Genomic DNA, 21,069 nt, shown 5'->3' with positions numbered 1-21,069 from the left:
TTTATGGGTACTCTTATATATATAGGAGTACACCATTTGTTCTGATACAAAACAGTTACAACTGAAACAAAGTGTTTATAGACTAGGGTTGGAATTAATTTCAACAAGAATGAATAACAAACATTCAAATGAATCACTCAAAAAATAATAAGACGTAATATTTCAATAAAAAATAATGAAATATTATAGGTATGCACAAGTACATTTGAAAAAAATAACACTAACAAGATAAAGGTGATTGCTTCTAGTGAGTGCGAGGTGGTTCACATGGTGGATCTGCTCCAGTGAAGTCGTATTTTTTCGTTTGGGACAAATTAGAACCTCGTCTTCTCCAAACGTAAGGGTTTCAATTGAATGAATGAAGATGTTTGAGGCTCAGAGAGAGGGAAGAGATAAATTGTGTGGAGGCGATGGAAGCCACCAAGAGCAATCGTTTTAGAGATGGAAGTGTCGTGACAAAGAATTATGATTTTTGAAGTGAGGTTGGGGGCTGAGTTGGAAGAAGGGCAAGAAGGCTATTGGCGATCAAGGAGGAAATAGAGAACTTATCAAATTAAGCAAGGAATACAGGTTAGGGGAGTTCTTATTGCTTGTTTTTATTTTGCTATCGTTTGAATATATGATCTAAATCATAATAAAAGCGTAGAACACGTCCATTCTCGATTTTCTTCGTGTTTCTGGATTTCTCCAGAAACCGCCTGGCGGTAGTTCATGCGCCGCCAGGCGGCACATGTGTGTAAGCCCTATTTTTTTTCTGGGTTCCTTTGAACCGCCTGGCGGCTGTGCGTGGCCCGCCAGGCGACACTTCTTGCTTTGGCCAATTTCTGGTTTGTGGTGAGTTTTGCGGTATTTGTGATGTTGAAAATAATTATGTATGAGTGCAAAGATGCGTTGAAGGAAGAAAATCGGCCTGTGAATTGAATGGTGTGTGAAATTGGTATGAATTGGGTTTCCATGTGGGGTTGAGGTCTATGGGGCGTGAGATGATGAAAGGTTGTGTTGAGTTTGAGTTATTGGATTGCTTGTATGGTAATGGTATTGACATAAACTGACTTAGACTCGTGAAATGGAATCACTCATATTTTGATTAAAAACGCGGATTGGAATTGGTAGTACAATTAGGGTGTGGAAGCCATGGAAGGTGCGAACATACCTGGGAAGAACCCAGTTTTCACGCACCGCCTGGCGGCGCTGAGGCTGCCGCCAGGCGCCCCATCAGATTAGCAGAAAAGTTGTTGTTGGGTGTTTGCTTGATGTGAGGGGTCGAGTAGGGAATTAAAAGCGTTGTGATATATGGTAGACTGGAATTAGTAAGCATGATAAGGTTAACAGGTTGAATTATAATGTGGAATGTGAAGTAGAAGGGCGTTCATAGTTAATTAAATTGTATGTTAAAAACTGAGAAAAAGATAGGTGTAGAGTGTGTAAAAATGTTTATCAGATTTATACTTACAAATGGATTATGGAGAGTGATGTCTTGGAGTGATGGAGATTATATGCATCCATATTTGTGTATTCCAAAAGTACATATGTTTTATTGACAATCTTGATGGCATGGTTAATTGTTGATCTGCATTGATATAATATTTGGATTATATTGAGTGGCACAGGATAGAGTTCAATTCAGTACACGAAAGAAAATAGGGTGTGTATAAATGAGAATAATTGTCTTATTGACTTGATTAAAATGGTTGCATTGTGATTGAGTCGTTTTAGCATAAATGGATAATTGTACATGTGATGTGAGTTTGTGAAATGTGTGATTTGAGGTCCCTTAGGACTTGTTAATGTGTGATGCCTGCCAGGTGGTCTGGACCTAGTGTTTGCCTGGCAACGTGAGATGTGCGCCAAGCAGTTTTGGTTTAGTGATGGTGCACGAGGAAAGGTTTCTACACAGCTTTAGGTGATGTTCATGATGCGAGGCTTTGGCTGGGGGTCCAGTTACGAGTGTAACCCGTATTGGAGTAACACGTGACCACTCTTGGTTGTAGCCTGGTGGTTTAGGAAGTCCAGTGGAGTGTGCGAGTTGTGGCTCGTACGACGAGGTTCGGATGATTGCCCTCTTTAGAGTATTCTGATAGAGTTTTGGTAGTCTGGAACAGCTACAAACGTTATGTTTATTTCGGGGAGCTCCACTTGGTGTCACGGTGAGATACTGTGGCAAGGTTATTCCCACGTGTGGACTATCAGGTGGTGGCCTGTAGTCGGAGGGGCGAGTAGACACTCGTACAGCAAAGATCGATCATTGTTCTCACCTAAAGGGTATATAGATGATAGACGTCTAATGAAAGTATTGGAAGTGGAGAAGTAAGGAAAAAGGGAGAAGAATACTAACCCGGATTTAAATGTTTTGATGTTGTATTTAATATTTTATTTGTTGGTTTTATTTAAATGAGCTTACCCTATCTGTATGTGTGTGGCGATGATCATGTAACTTGTTACATGGGAGCAGATGTTTATGCAGGTGAGCGGATAGGTGCATAGAGACGAAGTGGGGATCTCTTGGGAAATTTTCTCACTAGTTATTTTATTGGACTATGGTGTTATTGTAATAATTTTATAGATCATTTTAATTGTATTACAAAATTAATGCGGATTATTTTATTTGTTTTGGCACGTTGAACTTAAGGTTTTAAATATTTCCCGCGTTTTGGGAAATTGTTGAAAGATAAATGAGGTTGTTTTATTGAATTTTATTTTTGTTTTATTTTAATAAATAATTTCCGGCTAGGACGTTACAAAATCCATATTTCAAAGTAAACACACCTTTGAAAATTTTGTCCATAAATATTATTATTGTTATCGATTCTTTCTTAAATTATTAAATTTTTATTCATTATATGATATTGTTTTTAAAATATTTATTTCGCCCAACTCATTTTCGTGATTGGGTTGGTTGCTAGTTTTTTATATATTAGAAAGGAAAACAATTAGTTGACACATTTTTTTTACCACTTTCTTTACCACATGACATGTCATCATATGTTTTATTTTAATTTGTTTTTTAATTTAGTCTAACACTGTGCACGGTGGCAGTAGAAATGCAAATCTCATTTCGCGCGTGGAGGAAAATACTCAATCTGTGATGAGGAACCCTTGTTCCCTTTTAGTGAAATTGCTTTGCACCCAGAAATCATTCTCGAAGGCTTGGCACATCAGGTTAGCAAATGAACCCAGCATTCGAACTCTTTTCTTGAACCTCAAAGTTTTCAAACAAAACCCTATTTTTCAACTCCAATTTTGAATTTCTGAACCCCATTTTCGAAACCAGTATCCCATTCTCGAGCCTTAATCTAAAACCTCATTGTCGTTCCATTGTTAAGCCTTCATTGCCGTGTCATTCTCTTATCCCAAACCACACAAATAAAACCCTTCCCTTGTAGCCTAAAAATTTGCTGTGTCATTCTCCTGTCATACATAAAACCACAACGATCCTTAAAAATAAGAAGTGTATAAAATATAATGGACATGGTTGAAACAAAGGATGACAGAAAAATTAAAACTTTCGTCCAAAAACTATCTGTATACATCAAACACACAAAACATAAACAAAATCAAACATGCAAACGGAGTAACCTCTAAGGGTTCCATCACCATGACAGAGTTCTGGTAGAAATTGGTGAAGCTGAAAGCCTTGGAGGTAGACATTGATCATCGAACGGTTTTGTAACTCGTGAGGAAGACTGTTTTTCTTCTTCGTTTCTGAACAAAATAACCTACAATCTTCAAATCTCCTTTTAACTAAACTAAAGGAAAAGTCTGTTGCAACTCTAAACGTTCTGACCTTTAGAATAATAAGCTGCAAAATATCAGTCTAAACACGTTGATAAGACAAACTATAATTCCTTTTGCCGCCATCTCTTCATATTCCCATCAATATCTTATTTGGAATTTAATGATATTATTAATTTAAACCAAAAAATAACGTTTCTGATATAATTTCAAATATCTACTAATAGGTTCAATCACCAATTAAAATCTTAATGACATTATATATGAAATTTAATAGTAATGACATCAAATTTAAATTTGGCAACAATTAATAAACTTTTAAATCATTAACATTACAAATATAACCAAAATTAAAAAAATTGAATATAGTACATCAAATTAATTAATTCTTCGTAGTTATAGTAGATTATATTTACTTAATAATTGTAATAATTTCATATACTCAAATTAAGAAATCAATCCTTTAAAATCATTTAAATAAAAATAAATCATTTATATACAATAACATTAAATAAAAATATGTATTACAACAAATCAAATTACATATTACATATATACTTAAACCTACCTTACAACTAATTCATCATGAAATATACTAAAAAACATAACATAAAATAATAATTAATTTCAGCTAATTATATCAATAATATATCCTTAAATCAATCTAATCGGTGCATATAATTAAATTAAGTATTGAACTCTTCAAAATATTTTTTCTCCTAATCATTTATTTATACATAAAAATATAAAAATCATTTTTTCAAGATAACCAAATTTTAAAAGCAAAAAAACACGACTGTGCGTATGCACGGGTCTCCTACTAGTTTGTTTTGGAAATGGAAAAGGAAACTTAGCGGAAAACATCCCTGACCCATTTTGAAAATTAACTTGTGTCCAATGAACAATTAAGTTGTAACTCATAAATAACTTTTTGTACACAAATCAAATAACAGATTTGAAAAGTACATCTTGAAACACAATTGTCTCCCATAAGTGGTGCATATCAATAACACACCTTATCCAATTTTTTTCTAAACCAACTATGAGTGCATTTGTGGCAAAACTTTCCTGACCCATTTTTAAATTTAACTTATCACCCAAGACCAATTAACTAGTAACTCACAAGTGACTTTTTGCACAACAAAAAAATACAGATTTGGATAGCATAGCTGGATACATAATTGCCCTCTAAACTTGGTGGACTCCAACCTTGCACACCAATAACACACCCCATCCCATTTGTTCTAAACCAACTATTTGTGTATTTGTGTAAACACTTCCCTGACCCCTATTTAAATTTAATTTGTAACCCAAGACCAAATAATTTGTAACCCAACAACGACTTTTTGGACAAAAATAAAATAATAGATTTGGAAAGTGCAGCTGGATACACAATTCCCTCCCAAAATTGGTGGACCCCAGCTAGTGCATACCAAGAACATACCCTATCCCATTTTTTCTAAACCAACTATTTGTGCATTTGTGGTGAAACTTCACTGACCCATTTTTAAATTTAACATGCAACCTAAGACCAATTAACTAGTTATCCACAAGTGACTTTTTTCATGACAAAAAAACACAAATTGGGTAGTGCAATTGGATACACAATTGCCTTCCAAACTTAGTGGACCCTAGCCTTGCACACCAATAACACACCCCATCCCATTTATTCTAAACCAAATATTTATGCATTTGTGGAAACACTTCCCTGACCCCTCTTTAAATTTAATTTGTAACCCAAGACTAATTAATTTGTAACCCAACAACGAATTTTTGGACAAAAATAAAATAACAGATTTGGAAAGTGCAACTGGATACATAGTTCCCTCCCAAACTTGGTGGACCCTAGCTAGTGCACACCAAGAACACAACTTATCCCATTTGTTCTAAACAAACTATTTATGCATTGGTGGTGAAACTTCACTAACCCATTTTTAAATTTAATATGCATCCCAAGACCAATTAACTAGTTACCCACAAGTGACTTTTTGCACGACAAAAAAACACAAATTGGGTAGTGCAATTGGATACACAATTGCCTTCCAAACTTGGTGAATCCTAGCCTTGCACACCAATAACACACCCCATCCCATTTGTTCTAAACTAACTATTTGTGCATTTGTGGGAACACTTCCCTAACCTATTTTTAAATTTAACTTGTAACCCAAGACCAATTAAGTTGTAATCCAAAAATGACATTTTGGACAAAAATAAAATAACAGTTATAGAAAGTGCAGCTGAATCCCTACCAAACCTTGGTAGACCCCAGCTTGTGCACATCGATAACACTCCATATCCCATTTGTTCTAAAACAATTATTTATGCATTTGTGGTGAAACTTCCCTTGCCCTTTTTTAAATTTAACTTGCAACCCAAGACCAATTAACTAGTTACCCACAAGTGACTTTTTGCATGACAAAAAAACACAGATTTGGATAGTGCAGCTAGATACACAATTGTCTTCCAAACTTGGCGGTCCCCAACCTTGTACACCGATAACACATTCCATCCCATTTGTTCTAAAAGAATTATTTGTGCTTTTATTGGAAAACTTTTTTGACTCATTTTTAAATTTAACTTGCAATCCAAGACCAATTAAGTTGTTACCATAAATGAATTTTTGGACAAAAATAAAATAACAAATTTAGAAAGTGCAGATAGATATACCATTTCAAACTAAGATGAAACTCAAGACAGATTAACTGGTAACCCATTGTTGACTTTTGAAAAATACACTACACATGACATGAAACTCAAGAGAGATTAAATTGTTATCCATATTACCACTATTTGGATAGTGCATTAAAGAATGGAATGGTGTATCCAAAGATGTTTGACAACAGTACACACAAAAATTTTCCTGTCAGAAACTTTTAACTTGTCATTATCACTTATAAGACATAACATCAAATACTATAAACTTTATTATAAGGAAAGGGTTTTGTTTGTGTGGTTTGGGATAAGAGAATGACAGAACAATGAGGCTCGACAATGGCACAAGAAAGGAGTTCCAAATTGGGGCTCGAGAATGAGACATTGGTTTTGAAAATTGGTTTCGATAGTTTGAAATTGGGATTGCAAAATAGGGTTTTGTTTGTAAATTTTGAAGTTCAAGAATGGGGTTCGAATGTTGGGTTTCTTCTCTAACCTCATGTATGCCAAGCCCTTCGAGAATGATTCCTTGGTGCAAAGTAATTTCACAGGTTGTAAAAAGGAACAAGGGTTCTTCGTCACAGATTGAGAATTTTTCCCACGCGCGAAATGACTTTTTCATTTCTCCTGCCGTCGTGTTCATTGTTTGATTAAATTTAGAAAAACAAATTAAAATGAAACTTGTGATGACACATAAAGTGATAAAAAAAAAAGTGAATTAAAATATAATTTTTTTTAAATAATGTGTCAACTAATCGTTTTTCTATTAGAAAATACCTTTGTGTCATTGTTGAATTTAGATGGAGAATAGAAGAAGAAAACATAGATTTTTGTCTGTTTGGTGGAATAGTTGGAAGCCAGGTAAGCGTACACCAATCATGCAATGAACCCGCACCCACTTGCAATATTAAAATACTCATAAACGCTGTCAAATCAAAATAAGTTATCAACTTCTACTTTATCATCACAACACAACCTCACACCGCCAAAGATAAAAAAAAAAAGTCCATTCACTTTCCAACATTTTTAACTCATACAGCTTAATGTCAAATCCACTTATTTATGACCGAAAAATTATTTTTAACATTTACAATTCAATAATAGTCAATAAAAAAATTATATTTATAAAAGTAAATAATAAAAGGTAAAATAGTAAATGTTGAGTAAATGTAAAACTTTATAAATACTATAATAATAGTGTGTTTAAGATATATATATCTAATGGAATGAAATATAAGAGAGAATCTTGTCATACTAAAACGAATATACCAGTCAACAAAGAAAAATAAACAATGTATATTTATAAAGCAAGTCTTGTCATACTGATATAGATTTGTACATGTTCAATGTTTGACCAATAATAAAGACTTGATGGACTCAGCAGAGAAAAAAAAAGAAGCAAAGTGTAGAATCTACCTAGATCTCTGTCATACATAAACCAGAATGAACCTTCTAACTCAACAACTCATCAAATGAAACTAACTATACATGCAAACAAAGAATCCAAACCAAAAACCACATCTCCTGTTCAGAAACAAACATATTCACACTCCAAATCATCACCTTCCAACACTCACAAGACTGTTAGTAACGGGTGAAGATTGCCCTGAATGATGATTATTACTGTGATGATGGGGCATTCTAATGACTTGCATGGGAGGAGCACGTTCATACATATCAAGTGGAAGAAACGGCAATGGTGCTTCAAGCTGCAAAACCTTGATCACTTGTGCAGCCTTAGGCCTCTCTTTATCATTAGGGTTTGTGCACCACAGCCCCACCACAAGCAAACTCCTCATCTCATTCTCATCAAACTCCTCACACAATTTCTCATCCGCAGCCCTCAGAATTTCCCCTTCCACATAAAGCTGCCACACCCAATTCATCAAACTAACATGAAACTCACCATCTTGGTATGTCCTCCTCCCACTTGCTATCTCCAACGCCACCACTCCAAAACTGTACATGTCTGATTCCCTGCTAGCTCTTCCTACGTTCACATACTCAGGTGCTAAGTAACCGTAAGTTCCGACCACCCCTGTTCGTTGAGTTCTCAGCCTTGGATCCACCAATTTCGCCATGCCAAAATCCCCCACCTTCGTGTTGAATTCCATGTCCAGCAACACATTCGCGGATTTTATGTCCCTGTGTAGCACACATTGCTCTGCGTCCTCGTGAAGATAGTGAAGCGCTGTTGCAACGCCCAGAGCAATCTTGTACCTCGCACGCCACTGCAACATCCTCTTGTTTCCAAACAGATGAGAGTCCAGGCTTCCGTTTTGCATGTACTCGAAAACCAACAGAAATTCACCTTCTTCGTGACACCACCCTATGAACTGGACCAAGTTTTTGTGGATCAAACGGCTTATTATTCTCACCTCGTTGATGAAAACCCTCTCTGAATTCTCGAAGTCTGCAAAGATTCTCTTCACGGCCACTACTCTTCCCAGGTAACTCAACACACCCTTGTATACCTGCCCCGAAGCTCCTTGTCCCAGCCTTCTTTCATCTGAAAAACCGTTAGTTGCATCCACTAGCTCTTTGTACTCGAATCTTCTCGGGATAGTTCCTCTGTCCAGATCAAATTTAACTGAAGTTGGACCAACTTCATCGTCTCCGGCATCATACAACATACAATCATCCATTCTTCTCTTTTTCCTTATCAGCACGAAGACAAAAACACTCGCCGCCACAAACAGAAGAACCAGTGGACAAAGAACGGCAACTATTAACACGACCTTTGACCCTTTATGGTTTAGTTTCACACCATTATCCACGGAGGAATCTTTCAAAGTGGAATTGAACTCCCACGAATAAATAACATTGTGTTCGGTGTAAAGTCCGGTCGAGGCAGAGAAACCAATATTGACCCACTCTGGGAGAATTTTCTTGAGGTCGACCTGGTAAGACAGAGAAGAGTTGTTGTCGTTGTCCTTTGCGGTTGGTATTCCTTTGAAGGACCAAGCAACAAAGAGGGTTTGAGAGGAGGCGGTGTAGGTGATCAAAGCGTGACACTTTTTTCCGAGGTTCTTGTCGATGTCAAAGTTGGCAAACGCCACAGAGGTTAAAGAGTTGTCGTCTACACCGACATGTTTCATTGGGGGGTCAGTGGAGCCAATGAAGGTGTCAAACTCCACAGCAAAAACATGGTTTTCAGGGAGGTCACTGTTGGTGGTGGCGTTGAAGAGGGCAAAGGTGCCACCTGCGGAATTTGGTGGGATCTGGTAGCCGAGAGGGGCTAGGTAAAACGCAAAGCCATCTGCATAAAAGGTCTCAGAGTTGTTCACTCTGTCAATGGAGAAGGTGAAGCGCGTGACAAAGTCGGTGACAACATTGGAAGATGGGTCCCAGAGGTGGAGGGGTTTGGAGTAGAGAGCCCTTCCGACACGAAAATAGTAGCTAACTTTGTTGAGGTCGATGGAGCCGTTGGTTGATCTTCCATCACCCTGGTAGGATATGTCGGACGAGGTTGTTGGATCATCGAAGTTGGTAATGTTGAAGAAGAGGGAATGATTGGGAGAGAAGAAGGAGAAGGTGGTGAAGAAGATGAAGAGAAGGAAGTGATGATTGCCGAACATGGTTTGATGAGTGAAGATTGAAACTTGGAAAAATGCAATCTTCAACTTGTGAGTGATGAATGAATAATATATGAAAAAGAAAAGCATCATCATCGTCACATTTGCTTGGCGTGCTATCTTTTCTGCACATTCTTCCAAAATTAGACTTAGTTTAATGTGGAAAAGAAGGGCAGAAAGAAAAGATGAAAACAAGAAGCAATAATAAAAATAATAATATAAATATATATTAGTTGACTTAAAGAATAATATAAAGACTAAGAAAAAAAAAACTTTTGCAAGTGTTCATAAAATATTTTGTTAGGACGAAGTGCAAATGGCATTACTGTATGTAAAATGGAATCCACACTTTCCTGAGTTCCAATTTTCTTGTTTACTTTGTTTATCTTATTTAATACTCTCTTTTTTCATTTTTTTTTTTGTAAAAAAGTTTGTCAAAATTTAATTAGGATATACTATTTTTTAATTATGTAGATGAAGATAGTTAACTTTAATTAATAATAATGGAGTTAAGTCTAAGATGGCTATTAATTAATTAACTAATGTTGGTATCAATAAATTAAAATTGTTGTCTATATACTTAAGATCTATATATTAATTGATGCCATGAAAAGCGTTTTATAAATCGATGTTGGACAATAAAAATTATCTCATCTAGTTTTGGGATGGTATTTTATATGCATGTATCAAATAGTATATATATTTTACATCACATCCAATGCTGATTTTTTAATGCTTAAATAAAAAAAAGTAAATAATATAGTCTAACAAGGAAAGTTTCCTTCCTCTGTCAATTCTTAGCTTTCTAATTCTTTTTCTTCTAAAAACAGTATAAAAAATTAATAATTCATATAAGTTTTATACATCTATTCAACCACAAATTATTAATAAATTTATTAGTTTTTATAATAATTATCTTTTAATGTTTAAGAGTCGCCATTTTCTTTTTTTTCAGTGACAACAAAGAGTGTTAAACTAAACCTAGTATGTCGCTTTAAAACATTCTCCAAATTTACGTCCCTTTTTAATTTTCAAGAACTTTTTTTATTATTTCTTTTTCTTTTTCTTTAACTGACAAATGGAAGACCTTGACATAGAAGTGACCTCTCTCTGGTCTCAATTATTTGTCTTCATTTTCGCGTTGTTTTTTTTTTGTCAAGAAATTCGAAAATGAACGAAAGTGCAAAGAAGTAGCACAATAATGCCATAACAAAAGTGAATAGCAAGCCTAATTCAAAGTAGTCAGTGGGATACTAGAGTTCTTTTCTGACCAGAATATTTTAAAGCACAAATACATAATTTTATTATTAAATCAATTAAGCTTAAAACAGTGCTAATTTATGCACAAATACTTATATTTGATTTTATATATAGGTTGATTACTCTTTAGACTTTATACCTTGTGTATCAATGTATATTTATCTTTTGCTGAAAAATAAAATTATTCACCAAAGATTCAATTTGTTAAAGGAGACAGTTTTTGTGTTGAGCCTCTCTTTCTGTGTATTTTTAAAATAAATTAAGGGTGGTGATATTACATTGACTACCATAAAATAAAAATATTCACTTCCCAATTATTATTTAACTATACTTCTCTTTATTTTTTAATTTAAAATCTATATATATATATATATATATATATATTATTAAAGTGGGTTGTAACGTGGGATTAATTTTTATCAAGAGTGTCAAAATAATATTTTCCACAAATTAACTTTAAATTATAATGTATATAACTTTGGTCAAAAAAACTGCGCCTACTTGGATGTTGATAGTTAAATAAATAGGTGCCACGTTTTTCAATAGGGCGGTTACACCTCATCGTAGTTACCATGCAAGTTCCTACAATTATATATATATATATATATATATATATATATATATATATATATATATATATATATATATTCATATTCATTTAGACTTTGTGTAGTCCCACACACAAATTAATTTTATTTTATATCATATTATTATTGCAAAATATTTTTCTAGATTATAATCAATCTTTCTAAAATAATATAATTAATTATTTTCATTGAAGTTTTTTTTTTCAATAAATCACATTCTTCCGGTTTACAAGATTAAAATGTAAAACTATACTTAAAATTATCAAGAGCAATTTTGTTAACATCAATGAATATGGTGTGTTAGGAGCCAATGAAATATGTTAAAATTAATTTATACACAAATTAAAAAAAAATAGTTTTAAGATATAAAAATAATATATAAACATGCTTTATACACTTAACTGAAACAAAATAGCAGGAATTAAGAAAGTGGAAGATGTCAACTTGACCACAAGAAAATACAATTGATAATTTATAGAAAAGTCATATAGGTAAAACATAAATAATCGAAAGTCATAACTGAATCCTAAAAGGTGAAAACGATTTTTTTTTTTAATTAAAGCAGTAATTAAATATTAAATAATAGGAAGAGTTTAACCACTGTAAACTACTTAAGTGTCTGCACGTAACTTATTCCCTCTTATACTTGCAATCTAACATATTAATAAACTAAGAACTATTTTAAGCCATCACGTTAACTTATTAGTAAACTATGTCATATTAGTAAAAATCCACTATTATTTCTGATTATAATATGAATAGTTTAAGCAAATATTTCAATAACTATGTTGTCGATATTAGGTATAAGATCGATAGTAAAATATATTTCATAGATAAATTTTCATAAATAATATACAATTTTCTTGTAGGAAGTATATCATCCTTATCTATTCAATATTGTGTCTTAGTAAGGATGATAATAATTATCTCCCAGAAAATACTTTTAAAATGACATTATAACTATAAAAAAGAAAACATAAATATTGATACTTCTTATTTATTATGTTGTAGTGTGCTGTGCATGAAAATGATTTTGTGAGAACATAGGGCAAATCGTGATGTAATGTGAGCCTCCAGCAAGTTTAGTCTTATTTAAAATAATATATAATTTGACTTAATCTATGTTGATGGACAATATTTAATTTTGAATAGTTTATTGGTGTATCAATTTATACCAAGATAGATAGTGTGCATTTATTACAAAAGATTGATTATGTTGAATGACTAAATTAAGGAGCAAGATGGTGGACAGATACTAATAAAAATCAATGCGAAAACTGTTGTATGATGGTGATTTGACAGCATACAATTACCAAAATAATTCATAATATTTTAAACAGAAATTGGTCTTTTATCATTTCTAATGCAATATTCAGTGAACATTCCTCTGCAAAAAAATTGAAAGGTCTGTCAAATTAACACCAACACTTTTGAAATGGCTAGTAAATGTTGTTCTAAAAGACCTTGTATCAGTTTTTGGTGGAAAAGAATGAAAAAGGTTTTTTTTTATCGATAAGAACATTTTTTTTTCTGAAGGAAAATTTTATTTAATTAAATTTAAACAACAAAAAAAACAATTTTAAGTTACATGGCTAATCCCTGGAGTTCAATGTAAACCAAAATATTAAGTAAAACAACTTCAGAAAACTTGTTACAAGAAAATACAATATTCCTTGGGAGAAGAATGCATCAAAGATCAGTGTGCACCAATTAATCAACAACCCAATTCCTATTTACAACTAGTTACTTTCTGAAATTTGTGGATCATGATCAAAACATTATGCACAGGTACACCATTCATAGTCCCCAAAAAGAATAAAGGAACTGTTATTCTTCTTAGGCACCCCTGTTTGTCCTTGTCCCCCACCATCATTGCTAGAGTGTAATGTAAGCACTGGACTTTGGATCATGGCCATTGATATGAATCCACCACCTACAAAGACTTCTTCACCAAGCTCCATTTTGCTGCATCATTGAAATGAGGAATCGGGAAACAGTAAAACCTGAGAGTGGATCACACCTTAAAAGCCACTTTTGCCAATTAGCTACTGTTTCTTCATGAACACACAGGCTAAAGTCATATCAAGTAAAATGCCTCAGAGCCTTTGCACTCGGAGGCATAACAATGAATACAATAAGTCCCCAATGCAGCACAGTAAACAAGGAGACTCTTTGATTAGTTGAGAGTTTCTAGGGAAGGTGGATGGATATGTATTATATAGTACATTCTCCTAATCTTTTTGAGCTAAGGGAAATGCCCTGCTGAAAAATTAGAGGGCAAAACTATATTGGATTATATTATATCTTAAGATTTCTATCATTCTTCAAACAACCAAGTGCAGTTCAAGTTGAAGAGCATCATCACATCATGACTTGCTCTTATATTTCCTTTGGGGTTTCAAATCAATCACAATCACAGTGATGTTATCTTTGCTTCCTTTCTGAAGTGCCCGGTTTGATAGGTATTCTGCTGCTGCTTGTGCAGCAGGATCAACTCCCTCTCCCCTTTCTGATGAGGGTTGTTCCAAGCCATTTTTCTTGTACCAGAGAACTATCCGTCGCCGGGCGAGGTCACACACCTCTTCGTTCGTCATAACATCCCACAGACCATCACTGGCCAGAATGAGACACTCGTCGTCTTTTGTGCGGGGAAGAAACTTAACTTCTGGTTCTGGAATAATCCATGGCTTCAAATATCTATCACCTGAAAATCACAGCGAGGATGAGCAGAAGTAATTTCTGTTGCTTAAAAGTTACAGGATTCCTAGTTGCATAGACATGTTGGCTGGTCCTGAACCTTTTGCATGACAAAATATTAACTTGTAAAACAAAATTAAGCTATCTTTGTGCATTGTAAATCCAAATCTAAACAAAATTAGAGTGCATGGATCCTCTTAAGAACTTTGGTGCAATATAGGCTTTCAAAAATTTTAATACAGGGTCAATTTTGATATGGGGCCATATTACAAGTGGTGCCAAAACCACTAGCAAAAAGAGAATGATAATGTGCTAACATAGTTTCTAATAAGATGTAGTCAACTTTTAACACAACAGATATTTACATAAAACAATAAGATAGCAATTGTAGCCAATCAGATTTTCTCTTTATTAGAAATTAAAAAACAGGCTTTTACTTAGTCAAAGTCCCAATTTATCTCATAAAGGAGCAGTATGAAAGGGAGAGGATGAGAGAAGGCAATAGGGTTAATACTTCAAAAATTGCCTCGACCCCTTTGGCCTCATATAACAAAAAAATTTGCCCGTACTAGTACATTTCCCACCACCTTATTATCTGAACAAGCAAAAATAATCATAATCTCTTACCAGACACTAGTCTTTCAGTTATTTCAACTCTACTAACAAAATTCAAGCAATTAGGTCTGGACTCGGAACGCATGCAAATCATTGATTTTACTTCCCGCCTGCAATCATCTTAGGCTTAGACTTAACAGAACCTTAAAAAAATGGTATTTTGACAGCCAAATATAACACGTAGAGAAGCTTATAGCACCATGATTTGTAGCTTAGGTTCAACAGGACATATTTTCAATAATTGTCACAGATTGACAGCAAAGGGCTATGTTCAGCAGTTCTAGAGGAAACAGGATGGAATTAGAAAGTTTTTTTCCCTGTACCTGGGTGATTGATAAGGGTATAAAGGGAAAGTTAAACTTTTGTAAGTACAAACATTCATGTATATGAACACCTAAGCAACCCAATATAAGTGAAGTTGTAGAAGACCTTTTTTAAATTAATGTACAGATATTCCCTCTCATTACTCCAATTAAGAAGGGAACAAGTTATTTTCAGAGGGAATAATTCCCGTTGCATTCATAAATTCTTAAATTTTAAATTATCTTTCAACCATTTCCTGTTCCATCTCTTTCACGATCCGTGATCCAAGCAAATTGTATGGTCCTATAATAATACTGAATACATAAGTACACCTACAATTAATTTTCAGATGGTGAATCTCAAATTTCAAATTAGCTTCCTCGTCAAAAGATGAATGGAAGGATGCTCAACTGTTCAGTATTACTGTAGTCTAGGTATTTACACGTTTCCAGTAACCAACAAAATACAAAGGGGAAGAACACTGAAAATTAAGTAAATGACTAAAAAGTGCATACCGATAGACCTTGACATTGCAAGAACACCAAATACACGATGACCATTCCATTGAATCACTTTTCCTCCAGCTGCCTCAATTCTTGCATATTCATCAGGTCGGTTAGGCTAACATATGACAAAAACGAATCACCTGTTAAAAATTTAAAATATTAAAGGAGATTAGTAACTATAAATGGAGTAACTTACTTTATGGTCCACCGATAATGCAATGGGTTCTTTTCCACGACATAGAACCACTCTTGAATCACCACAATTTGCAATTATGATATGAGATGAACAAATAACAGCAACAACAGCAGTGGAACCAACAGTTTCTGGGGCAACAGGTTCATTATCAACTTTCCCTCCAACTTCAGCATCAACCTTTATGAAACAATTGGTTAAAGCTTTTTTCCACTGATCTTGACAACTTTCCTTCATACTTCCACTGATTTGAGCTTCCTTGAAAAATTCTATTTCCTCAGCCAAAGCCTTGTGGATACGATCTTGACAATACTTTGCAACCTGAATGAAGAAAGCATGCACCAGATGAAGGGTATTACAGATAAAGCCAAAATCGTTGGACACAAGAATCCTGACGATAAAGAGCAAAATTGAATTTTACCTGAGAGCCACCATGGCCATCATAGACTCCAAAGAAATGAGTCGTCTGCTGACTAAAACCCTTGTTTATTCCATCAAGCACCCGATCACCAATTAGCATCTGAATAGGAATTTTCAAAAATCGAGGTACAGTTGCAAGTGCATCTTCCATCTCAGGTCTTCTTCCACACACAGATATGAATCCATAAAGTGGGGTATAATCCAATTCAAAAACACTCCGACCAACCATTCCACTCACCCCCTTTTCATGAGGCAACTGATGAAGAACAACATCAGAAGGCTTAGGGCCAGTTGTAATTCCGTTTTCTTCTTCAAGGGTCACTGCCGCCGCAGTAAGAGGTTCTGTTGTAATATCTGTGTCAACATTTGATTCCTCCAAATCAACTGCCTCGGCAGCAATATTGACAGCACCAATGCTCTTATCTACATAAGCAGAACATGGTGTCCCAACATCTGAAGTAGCATCGAAACACAAGGACTCCTCTCCACACACACTACTGTTCTCACTGACCGCAGAAAGAGAACATGAGCTATCAACAACCTGGTCACCTTCCAATGACAATGAATCCTCCTCAATTTCATCGGCTAACACTTCATCATTAGCAACCAAAGTGCTTCTATTTTGGGATATCATATCTAACATAGGACTCTCTCCTTCTCTATCCTGTTTTGGTGGTATAACCTCAGTAATACCAGCTTCATCCTCTAAATTGCCACTATCATCACAATCATCGGAACCTGCAACTGTCTCGGTGAAAACCTTAGTTACAGAATTAGATAACAACCCTGTATCCGCCATCAGCTTAAACCTGGACACATCCATGTGGGGAACTATGGTTGGGTTATCACAGACTGAACAACAATTACCTACTCTTAATGGCACTGCAACCACAAATGACATCTCCTCCATTGAAATCCCTATCTAGGCAAGACAAAAAGTTACCCTCCCACCCCTCTGCTATCACAAAACCTGTCATACTTCAACTAAATTTGCACCTGCTTTTGAGATTGAATAGGATCTTAGAATGTGAAAGGGTGGCATTTTCCATTCCTAATGAGCCCTACAAGACAAAAGGGGAAGCAAATTCAGGCGATGCAAAGCATGAACTAGCTAAAAGGTGGTGAAAGTGAAATGGGGCACTCAGATCTGGTCAACATCAAAGCATCCCAACTTCCATTTTCGGAAATGTTAATCATAAATAGTTATGCCAATTGCCACAACACCCTTCTCAAGCATTACAACCCCATCCACCTTTGTCAACTCTAATGAGAGAGAAACAGCCTGAAAACAATAAAACAAAAACACAACCTTTTATGTGCATAAAAACATATTACACCAAACCCCACCAGTTAAAAAGAAACAAATTTCAAAAACAAAGACACCTCTTATCCCTAAACACAAGAAAGAAGAAATGGGTCATGAGAAAGAAACCCAGAAAAGGTAAAGTCTCAAGAATCACAGGGAAACCCTAAAAAGATAACACCCTTTTCCACATACCACCATTAGTTGCCTGGATCTGAGGCAACGCAACGCATCACAGGCGCGCGCGAGCTCTAGTAATAATAATAACAATATTAACATTAATTTAATAACTATTACTTCTACAAAATCAATGAAGAAAAGAAAGCATAAGAAGTGAAAAGAAAGAAAAAAAAAAAAGAATTAGAAGAATGAAGAGTGAGCCACTACCTAATTTTGTCAACGATGTAGGGTCTGGTTCTTTCTCTTCTCTCTCTCTCTCTCACACACACACACACACACTCTTTTTCTCTATCTTATTTCCTCCTCTAGCTTTGACACCTGAAACCCATGGATTGATAAAAAAAAAGGAACAAAGCATCATTAAACAACAAAAGCCAAGACATAGATGTTTATTTATTTCTTTATTTATTCTGTTAATTCTGACCTATTGAACAATAACAGCTCAGCTATGCATCATTACTTTAGTGTTATGATTTTTGACTTTGTGTGATCTCAAATTTTGTGTATTCAATTTAGAAAAAAAAAAGAAAAGAAATTATCAATGCTTGCCACCTGGTCCTCATTTGAAAAAATGTATTGAATAATTTAAAGTTATGTTATAAAAATTAGTATTCATAAATTTGATATGTTAGAATTAAATTGAGTGAAAAGAAATATGTTCATAAATTTGAGAAATTATTATTCAAGTTATGTTTGAATTAAATTGAATGAGAAAACTATGTTCATAAATGTGATAACATGATTGATTCTTGTTAGACATTTTTTAAAAAACAAATGCAAATTAATAGAAACATTATTGTTAGAATAGATAATCTATCATCCAACAAAATATAATTTATTAACGCGAATTTTTTTCAACGATTTTAAATTTGTTTATCTTGATGGTAATTAATTACAATTTTGTTATATGGTAAAATATAAAACATTAGACAATATCAACAATTAAAGATTGTTGTCCATTAAATTATGCTGTCTGAAATTAAACAATTTTGAATTAAGGGTTATCTCTAAGTAAAATTCGAAATTTGTTATTAATATGTATTTGTGTGAAATGGTTATTTGAACTTAGGACTATATTATTATGTTAGGTTAAGTGTTTATTATCTAAATATTCTAATTAATAGTTACAATTCACCGTTCACAATAATTGATTTACAAGTAAGATTTTAGTGACAACCAAACATAATTTAATTGTGATTTAGTTGATATAATATTTATCACCAGATAATGGAGATAATTGATGTAAATTGTACCAATCTCTTTAATAAGTCTACTAGGATTTAATTTTTTTACTCAACATCATTTTTTTGTCATAATACAATTAAGGTTAAATTACTCAGTTGATCCCTCTATTTGTCAAGGAACTTCAGTTTGGTCCTCAAGTTTTTCATTGTCTCAATTTGGTCATCATTTTCTTAAAAATGATTCAATTTGGTTATCGCCGTTAATTTTGACCAGGTGACGTTAAAGTCAACGCCAAGTGTCAATTTCTGATTTTTTTTTTTTTGAATTTTTTTTGAATTTTTTGAATTTTTTGAATTTTTTTTGAATTTTTATACGTGTTACTTCGCAGTTGTGTCACGTGTCAAAATGACTCAATTTGATCCTTATATTTATTTTTAGTTTCAATTTAGTCCCAATTTTTGTAAAAGTGAAGCAATATTGTCTCTCTTTAGATTGACACTCAATTTAATCTTTGTCAACTTATGATGATATTCTTAATAAAATTGACATTTTTATTAAATATTTGTAGAAATATTTTTAAACAAGTTTATTTTTTTAATTTTATTATTAAACAAAGTTAAACCCCAAACTTAATTTAAAAAATTAACAATTTTGTCATCATATATAAAGGCATCAAATGTATCATACTATACAAACTTAGTGAAGATTAAAAATCAAATAACTTGTCACACCTAAGTTTAGGAACTAAATTTAAAGTTTAAAACAAAACCAAAGTTTAACGTTTTGTATAGAATTTAAAGTTAATTTAAAATATTTATAGAAATATTTAATAAAAACGTTAATTTTAGTAAGAATATCACCATAAGATTTATAAAAAAGTAAATTTAGTGTCAATTTAAGAAATGACAGTATTACTTCATTTTTACAAAAATTGGGACTAAATTAAAACTAAAAACAAATATAGGAACCAAATTGAGTCACTTTGACACGTGGCACAACTATGAAGTGACACGTGTAAAAAATAAAAAAAAAATTCAAAAAATAAAATTAAAAAAAAAAACATAAATTGACACGTGGCGTTGACTTTAACACCATATGGTCAAAATTAACAACGGGACCAAATTGAATCATTTTTAAGAAAATGAGGACCAAATTGAGACAGCAAAAAACTTGAGGACCAAACTGAAATTTCTTAACAAATAGAGGGACCAAAAGAGTAATTTAACCTACAATTAATGTAAACGGTTACAATTTCTCTTTAAGCAAGTAATTGGTGCACTAACAATCAAAAACAATTTGTTTATTTGTGACTTGGTATGATCTTTGCAAGACATAATTGATGCAATCTTAAATAATCTCTCCCTGAATAATTATCCACTATAAATTAAACTTGTGATCTTTGATATCAATTTCTCATGCATTTTTCATCTCCAAATTACTTGAAACAATAAAATGAAATTTTTTAGAATAGACAATATGATAAGTGACAAACGATATATTATGGAGAGTTTAATCCTTAACAACCAATACAGTCTTGTAAAGACAACCTATGATTTTTTATCATAATAAATAATATTAGGTGTTGCTTAGCTAATAATATCTTCTTTTTTTTAAATATGCATCAAGAAAAACACATTTTTGTGATTGAAGAAAGTAACATGAGTATATACATATATCACCGGACCATCCAAAATAAAAGTGTGTATGCCAAATAGAACAAATGGACAATGATCACCAAAAGATATAAAGAACAACTAAGTAGACGTTGAAAATATGTGCATAACACAAAACACAAATTAGTTTGTTAGATGTTTGCTCTTCAACAAACTTGACTCATAAATTTTCATGTTGACTCTAACAA

At 33.5% G+C, this 21,069-nt stretch overlaps 1 protein-coding gene and 1 pseudogene across 4 annotated transcripts; both read right to left on the bottom strand.

The window, feature by feature from the left end:
• Positions 1-7,658: 7,658 nt before the first annotated feature.
• Positions 7,659-10,091, bottom strand: LOC114193012 (L-type lectin-domain containing receptor kinase IX.1 pseudogene; annotated as a pseudogene).
• A 3,320-nt stretch (positions 10,092-13,411) lies between these two features.
• LOC114193014 (protein phosphatase 2C 50-like) lies at positions 13,412-18,381 on the bottom strand. 4 transcript variants are annotated; one of them, XM_028082697.2, is made up of 6 exons: positions 18,231-18,381; positions 18,039-18,094; positions 16,542-17,822; positions 16,124-16,441; positions 15,937-16,042; positions 13,412-14,510 (listed from the first exon to the last, which is right to left on the bottom strand). In XM_028082697.2, the coding sequence occupies exons 3-6, from the start codon at positions 17,448-17,450 to the stop codon at positions 14,173-14,175; spliced, it is 1,671 nt and encodes a 556-aa protein (XP_027938498.1). In that variant the 5' UTR covers positions 17,451-17,822; positions 18,039-18,094; positions 18,231-18,381; the 3' UTR covers positions 13,412-14,172. The 4 variants fall into 4 exon arrangements, with proteins under 4 accessions (XP_027938498.1, XP_027938500.1, XP_027938501.1 ...); XM_028082699.2 differs by having other exon boundaries at positions 16,542-17,601; XM_028082700.2 differs by lacking the exon at positions 18,039-18,094 and having other exon boundaries at positions 16,542-17,601; positions 18,231-18,379.
• Positions 18,382-21,069: the final 2,688 nt, after the last annotated feature.

The sequence above is a fragment of the Vigna unguiculata genome, chromosome 8 (assembly GCF_037176805.1).
Source record: "Vigna unguiculata cultivar grain cowpea cultivar isolate G323 ecotype 2 chromosome 8, ASM3717680v1, whole genome shotgun sequence".
Lineage (NCBI taxonomy): Eukaryota > Viridiplantae > Streptophyta > Magnoliopsida > Fabales > Fabaceae > Vigna > Vigna unguiculata.
Note: the sequence above shows the minus strand (reverse complement) of the source record. Positions and strands in the feature narration are given on the sequence as shown.

Bases quoted from the DNA above. Each gene is read 5' to 3' on its own strand.
- LOC114193014 (XM_028082697.2), bottom strand. From the start codon at position 17,450: ATGGAGGAGATGTCATTTGTGGTTGCAGTGCCATTAAGAGTAGGTAAT. The intron at 16,043-16,123 runs GTAAGTTACTCC...GTCATATGTTAG, and splicing joins CATTATCGGTGGACCATAAA to CCTAACCGACCTGATGAATA. The intron at 14,511-15,936 runs GTATGCACTTTT...TGTGATTTTCAG, and splicing joins TGCAATGTCAAGGTCTATCG to GTGATAGATATTTGAAGCCA.